The following is a 7068-nucleotide window of genomic DNA, read 5'->3' as shown; positions in this document are numbered from 1 at the left end:
CCTAACCACTATCCCCCACCTTGAGTGAATTATGGTATAATTCAGAGTCTTGTGCCAGGCACTGCCACGTACATCTTCATCTTTAGTCCTTAGTTATAACCCACCAAATGGCTACTGCTCCTATGGTTCTCACTTTACAGATGAGGAAATTGAGGGAGGGTGTGGGTGTGATCTACCCAAGGTCACTTACCCAGAGCTAGTTAGTGGCAGAGCCAGGATTTGAACCCAGGCAGTCTGACTCCAAGTCCAGTGCTCTTTCCACTAAAAGGACCCATGGGGGTATTCCAGGGTGGGCAGCAGAAACCTCAAGCCCCCCTCCCCCAAGGTGACCCACCCAGCCTTGTCACCTGCTTACCTGGAGGTGGGGGGTTGCCGACTGGGAAGGCAGAAAGGCGACCCACGCCTGCCCGGCTTCACTGCCCGATGGCGCCACAGGACACAGAGGGTAAGCCAGCCCAAAAGGCCAGCAGGGGGGCTTTGCCCACTGGACCCCTTCAGGATTAGCTCCCGGAGGCCAGAAAGAGGCAGGAGCGGCTGGGTGCAATGGGCCAAAGTGCCAAGGGCATGGCCAGCCCATGGGGCACCCCTTCCATACTGCTCCTCCCCAGACAGCTCTTTGGACTGCTCTGTGCCCATCCTTTGCCCAGCAGACAGCTCCGTCCACCTGTTTGGTGCCTGTCTGCTCCCCCTGGCCAGGGAGCCAAAGCACCACCAAGCCTCAAGCCTCACCCAGGCCAGAAATCAGGCGGCAGCCAGTGTGGAGCCCACTGTGGGCCAGAGAGAACCAGACAAGGCAGGTGAGCGTGTGTGTGCACGGGAGGCTGCCCTCTCCCCGGAGCAGAGGTCCTCCTGCCCCAACCTGACTGGGAAGGAGGAGAGAGTCCCAGGTCACCTTCCCCAGGTCTCCCTCCCCAAGCACAGTCCCCTGGGGGCGGGTGCAGACAGCAGGTCTACCCCCAAATTCCCAAGAAAGAATAAAGAGAGAATAAGTGCAGCAGGATAGCAGCAAGGACTGAAGTTAGAGAGAAGGAAGAACTTCCCAATGCTAAAAGACAAAGCCAGCAGCCGAAGAAGGGCATTGGCTGTTTCTACTCCAAGTTCCCGGACCACTGGAGCCATGGGAGAGAAGGAGGTTGTAAATGAGCCTTTCCCCTGGCCCCCGGTCAAGGCACAGATTATACTGGGGAAAACGGTGCCCCTAGGTGGCACCGGTGGCAGAGGAGAGGGGTCGGGGCAGGGACTAGGCAAGGGCTCAGGGACAAAGTCGGATTCTGAGTTGGACCTAAAGTCATGTAGTGAGCAAGATCCAAGTTCCAACTTGGACGGAGATAAAACCCAGGTTCTGGGTCAGATCTAAACTCTGGCTGCAGATTGGAACAAAATACCCAACTCAGAATCAAGCCTGTAAGAAAACGCAGACACAAGGGGCCACGAGGTACCAGACTGCTAGAGTCTCGAAGAGGGAGGGAAGGGTTATGCACCTGTCCTTGGGGCAAGGCAGGGGGGAGGCCAGGCGGGTGAGGCTGTGGCAGGGGCCGGACGTGGGGATGTGACTGGCACGTTAGCGGGTTAGCATGAGAGGTGAGGAGAGGAAGCTGTGGAGGCACAGGCAGAGAGAGAGCTGTGAGAGGTGGGGGCAGCCCGTTACCTTCCATGTGGGGCCCTGGGCTGAGCCCCCAGGGGGCCCCAGGTCCTGGGGTGCCAGCAAGGTGGGGATCGGCTGGCGGCGGGGTGTGGGGGGGAGGGAAGACACCAAGCTTCTCTCAAACACCTGGGGAGCAGAAGGTGGGAGCAGGTTTGGAGAAGGGGGCACTGGACAGGGCAGGGTGCTGGCCTGTGGCCCACAGGGACGGACGCCAGCCTTACTCCTTGGCCCCTCACCATGCTCATTGGCCACTCTGCCCTCCATCTTGTCTCCTCCTCCCGAGGTAGTCAGGGTCTCTAGCCACTTGGGGAGGGGGGCTGAGAGCACTTGAGGATGGGGGAACTCAAGGTACTTGGGTATCAAGGTGTTAAAGCACTCTGTTCTCAGAACGTTCAGGCGTTCTCAGAGCATAGGGGTCTCGGGGAGGCTGTGGGGAGGGGTGTTTCAGAGACTACAATAAAACCCTCCAACCTTCAAAGAGGGACTTCAGACTCCCTCCCCCCACTTTACAGTGGTGGAGAAATCGAGGCAAGAAGGATGGGGTCAGGCCAGTACTCAGCAGGAACCCGGAAGCCCAGGTGCCCAGTCGCCTCCCCAATGGGGTCAACTTAGTGGGGCAAGGGAGGGGCCTGGTCGAGGACTCGGGGACCAGGCATGCCCTTGACCCACCTCTAGCTCAGCAATGATGCGGTCCTCATCATCCTCATCCTTGATGGCAGAGGCCATGATGGGCGGCGTGGAGGCCGGGCGGGCCACCTCGGACACAGTCCGGCGCAGCTTCACTTGGGGCTTTTGCACCTCCAGCTCCTCGGACTCGGCCTTCTGCAAGGCCCAGGCCCCCGTCAAGACGAGGCTCTGCCTCCCTTTGGCACCAGCTGACCTCATGGGCCCCATCTGTGGGGGTCTTTCCTGCCCCAGCTCATCTGTTCCCTGCCAGAGACCCCCTTCCCATGGTGGAAGCCCAAGCCGGAAGCAGAGTCACCATGGCCAGCGCCCTGCTGCCCTTCCACCCCAGAGCGTCTTCGGCGGCCATCTTGGGTATCCCCCTGCCCGAGGTGAGGTTGGTACCTTGATGAAGGCTGAGTCCTTCTTGCTGGTGACCACAACCTCCCCGGTGCGCGTGGTGGTCAGGCCATGGGAGGAAGGGAAGCTCCGGCGGGGAGGGGGTGGTGGGGGCGACTTGGAGGGCTTCTCTGTGCGGTATCGAGGCACCGTCAGCTCATCTGTGGGTAGCCAAGGGGCTGGGGGTCAGGGGACGCTTAACTTTGGAGTCCACGCACCAAGTGGAGAAACCTCGCTTCCTCCTCCAGGAAGGAGGGGAGAGGAAAGCTCAGGGACGAGGACACAGGTCCCTTCTCGTTCTCTCTCACCTCCCCAGTGGAGCCCATCCCCGTCACTCCTCTTAGTGCACTCACACCCCCGCTACTCAAAGTGTGGTCCGCGGGCCAGCAGCACTGGCAGCGCCTGGGAGCTTGTTAGGAATGCAGAAGTTCAGTCCTCACCCACAGCCGCTGAATCAGAACCCACATTTTGGCAGAGCTCTGGCGATTTCATGCACACATTCAAGTCTGAGAAACGCTGCTCTAATCCATCTCTTTCCCGCCTGCCCCTCCGCGGCTCTCCTGCCACATCTTTGGCTTTTCTCCATCAAGAGACAGCAGTGGCACATGCAAGAGCCTGGCCCGACCCACCAGGCTCTCCCTGTCCCTGTTTTTCCAGGGCTGGGGGCTGTCTCCAAGGACAACCTACAGAGAAGTCACTCGAGCCTGACACTCCTCTGCCTTGGAGCCCCAGTGCTTTCCCATGGCCGCAAACCATGCCCGGCCTCCCTGGCCCAGCACCCTCCACCACTGCCAATCTTTCAGCCTCAGCTCGGCTTGCTACTTCCTGGCCTGAACCCTGCTCGGCAACGCCGAACACACACCTCCAGCCATTTGCACATGCGGTTCCCTCTCCCTGAAGTGCCCTCTCTCACTCTCCATGGAAAGGCCTACTTGTTTCCAAGACTCCAGTGGAATGTCACCTCCAATGGGAAGCCCTTCTTGCCCTTCTGGGGCCTCCTCCAGGACTGTGTGGCCACCCTACATGCAGTACCTGCGTCCTACCTTCTGGTTTGCCCACTAAGCATGGCCTGGGACGGATATCTTAGCTACGTTGTGCCTCAGTATTCTCATCCATAAAATGGGAATAATTACTGCATCTGCCCCCAGGAGTTGTTGCAAAGTTGCAAGGATTAATATACAGAAAGCATTTGGAGTAACTCCTGCTACATAAGTACCTGATAAAAATGTTAGTATTATACCCCCACTGAATTTTAAGCACCTTGAAAACATGCAGTGTCTTATCTCCTTATCCTCAGTGCCCAGCACACAGTAGGTGCTTAACAAACGTGTACGGCAGGAATGAATGAATGGGGACTGCTATTTATGGTTGGATTTCTGCCTCTCCCCCCGAGCTCACAGGCTCGGGAGCACAGAAAGCACATGCGTAGGGGCAGGCACCACGCCCTGTCCCAGCACAGCCCGGTTCACAGCACACGTTTGGTCATGACATGTGGACGGTGACTCTCGGCCCGGACCTGCTCCTCTTCCCTGCGTGGGTCTCTCAGCAGAAGTCACGGCAGTGGGAAAAGACCCTGGCGCCACCCTGTCCTCTGGGTCTCCCTGTAGCGGCCGACAGTCAGGCTGCCAATGCCGCAGCACCTCCGTTCCCTGGAAGGCTGACCTCATAGAGTCTCATGCCCAAGTGCCTCCCCCAGAGACCCGAGAGGTCCTGAAGATGGGGCTCCCCTCTTCTGGGCTCTTCGCCAGTCCCCTGACCTGCCCCCATACCTGAGCCTCTCCTTCCACTGGGCTCCGTCCGGGGGGCTGCCTTCTGGCCGTGGGGCGCCTTCGGGGGCTTGTGGTCAGGGGTGGGGGCCAGGCCGGGGTGGGCCTTGCTCGCACAGTCCAGGTCAGGGATGGCCTTCAGCAGCTCTGCCTGGGTCTCCTCCAGCAGCCGGTTGATGTCCTTGGCACTGTACTGGGTCAGGGCTGCCCGCTTCTCTTCCCAGTCCCGCTCGGCAGCCTTCAGAGGAGAAGTGAGAGTCAGCACAGAAGCAGCTGCCCGCTCCTGGCCTTAGGGCTATGGCCCCTTCCTCCAGCCACACATGCCAGGACGGAGACAGGCGTTTGACCTGGCCCCCGGGGGGCCCTCGGACCTCTCCTTGAGTCTCCCGGTAAGTCTGGAATGCCGCCTTGGTCGTATGCTACTTTCCTGATACACTTGGCCTTGTTTGGGGACGTGCTATTCTGCTTTGTTGACCACACAGTCTATTCTTATGCCAGCACCACACTGCCTTGATTGCTAGAGCTTTTACAAAATGCTTTTCTGTCTGGAAGAACTAATGCCACCATCGATGTGCTTCTCAGACGTCCTGCTCCCCCAGGAAAAAGTACCCACGTGTTGGCACTTCCCAATCTAGGATGATGGCGGTAAGAATGTGTGAGCCTGGCTCGTGCCTCTCCCCACCCCCCAATCCCTGGCCCAGCACCTCGACAGACACAGCCTTGTCCACGCTTCTCTTCCCAGTAGCGTCCAGGCCTTTGGTGGGGTTGCTCTTAGGAGTAGGAGGGGCCCCCTCAGCCGGCCCACTCAGCTCATGGAGGTTCAGTGGAGGACTGGGGGGCGGCATTTCGAAGTCCAAGCTCTTGTTGAAGTCCGTCTCGGCCGTCACCTTCTTGGGGGACTGATTCAGGAGGTTGTTGGGGGGTGGCCACACGCCCTCGTCCACTTGCCTGGGGTCGGGAGAGTTAGGAGCGGCTGTGAGACCCACGTGTTGGGGGCCCCGTGCAAGGGAAGCCTGGCCTGGGGGAGGCAGGGTGTGAGGGGGGCTCTGGGATCTTGCAGCACAGATGGAAGGGCCCGGGGAGGAGTGACTGCATCCAGCATAAGGGAGAGCCAAGCCTACACCACACCAGGGGTCACAGGGCAGAGTTGGGTTCAGATCCAATTGGCACATCAGTGACCAGAGGAGTCAGGATAAGGGGTCAGGCCGATCTACTGATCTATGCCCTGTGTGTGTGGCCTCCTGGGAAATCGGAGGTCAGAGCTAAGAGGTTGGGGATAGAAAGACCTTCGGATCTGGGCCAGCATGTCTGTGACCCCACGGCAGCGCTTGAGTAGCCCGTCTAGACGCTGCGGCTCCTCCTTCAGGAACTTCACAGCCTCCACTTCCACTCGCAGCACTACACGCATCTTGCTCTGCAGGCCTGGGAAGTGAGCTGAGGGGACCAGAAGGAGTGAGCTGGGGAGGGAGCCGCTCCAAGGACAAGGACAGAAAGGATGGGCAGCAGTGAGGGCAGTGCCTGGGGGTAGGGGATGGGGGGGGCGTGGGGAGAGCAGCAGGGACTCCACCCTGGACCTCGGGCCACACTCTCGCCTCCAGGCTCACCCTTGAGCTCAGTCAGCGTCTCCCCAAGCTGCTTCAGCACCAGCGCCTTCTCCTCCAGCTCCGGCCCGGGCACCAGCCGGTGGTTGTGGGACACATCCCGTTGGATCTTCTCCACTGACTTCTCCAGGTCACTGCAGCCAGAGAGAGAGAACTCTCAGCCCTTCTGGCCCCAGCCCAGCCCCCAGAAATTGGGCAGCTGGAAAGAAATCAGACCACCGGTCAGATCGCAATTAAAAGCCATTCACCAGGCTGCACGCCCAGGTGAGATCAGAAATGCCAAACCTCAGAGATGGAGCTTCAGAAGAATTTCCTAATAGAGGCCCTGGCTCCTCCCCTTTGACGTTCGAATTGTTAGCAATATCAGCTCAAATCTCCCTCCCTATAACTTGCATCCTCAGCTTCTCAGTCTGCCAAGGAGGCAGCAGAGAGCCTGGCAGCCTTTCAGGGCACTGGAGGCCACTGCATGTCCTCCTGTGGGGTCTCTTCTCTCTTGAGGGGTGGCCCCTGCCATGTCCATCTACTTTTTCTCAAATGATCCAGGCACTCAGCCTCTTTCCTTGAGGACAAAACTGTTTTCAAGTGTCAGCAGGTTTATGCTGAGCTTGTGCCATTTAAAACCCCACATCTTGGGGTGCCTGGGGAGCTCAGTCAGTTAAGCGGCCGACTTCAGCTCAGGTCACGATCTCACAGTCTGAGTTCGAGCCCCACATTGGGCTCTGTGCTGACAGCTCAGAGCCTGGAGCCTGCTTCTGATTCTGTGTCTTCCGCTCTCTCTGTCCCTCCCCTGCTTGCTCTTCTCTCTCTCTCTCTCTCAAAAAGAATAAACATTTAATGGGGCGCCTGGGTGGCTTAGTCGGTTAAGCGTCCGACTTTCGCTTAGGTCATGATCTCACGGTTCGTGGGTTCGAGCCCCGCATCGGGCTCTGTGCTGACTGCCAGCTCAGAGCCTGGAGCCTATTTCAGAGTCTGTATCTCCCTCTCTCTATAAACC

The 7068-nt window shown here is 58.8% G+C and overlaps 1 protein-coding gene across 1 annotated transcript in view; it reads right to left on the bottom strand.

Annotated features, from left to right (window-relative positions):
- Window positions 1–7068, bottom strand: part of SRCIN1 (SRC kinase signaling inhibitor 1) — a 67138-nt gene that overhangs the window by 9320 nt on the left and 50750 nt on the right. Inside the window, 6 exon segments of the mRNA XM_077779291.1 lie at window positions 2315–2467; window positions 2714–2868; window positions 4477–4711; window positions 5178–5421; window positions 5760–5907; window positions 6078–6208. Coding sequence (XP_077635417.1) covers window positions 2315–2467; window positions 2714–2868; window positions 4477–4711; window positions 5178–5421; window positions 5760–5907; window positions 6078–6208 — 1066 coding nt within the window.

The sequence above is a fragment of the Crocuta crocuta genome, unplaced genomic scaffold (assembly GCF_008692635.1).
Source record: "Crocuta crocuta isolate KB4526 unplaced genomic scaffold, BGI_CrCroc_1.0 scaffold68, whole genome shotgun sequence".
Classification (NCBI taxonomy): domain Eukaryota; kingdom Metazoa; phylum Chordata; class Mammalia; order Carnivora; family Hyaenidae; genus Crocuta; species Crocuta crocuta.
The sequence above is the reverse complement of the archived record's forward strand: the minus strand, read 5'-3'. Positions and strand labels throughout refer to the sequence as shown.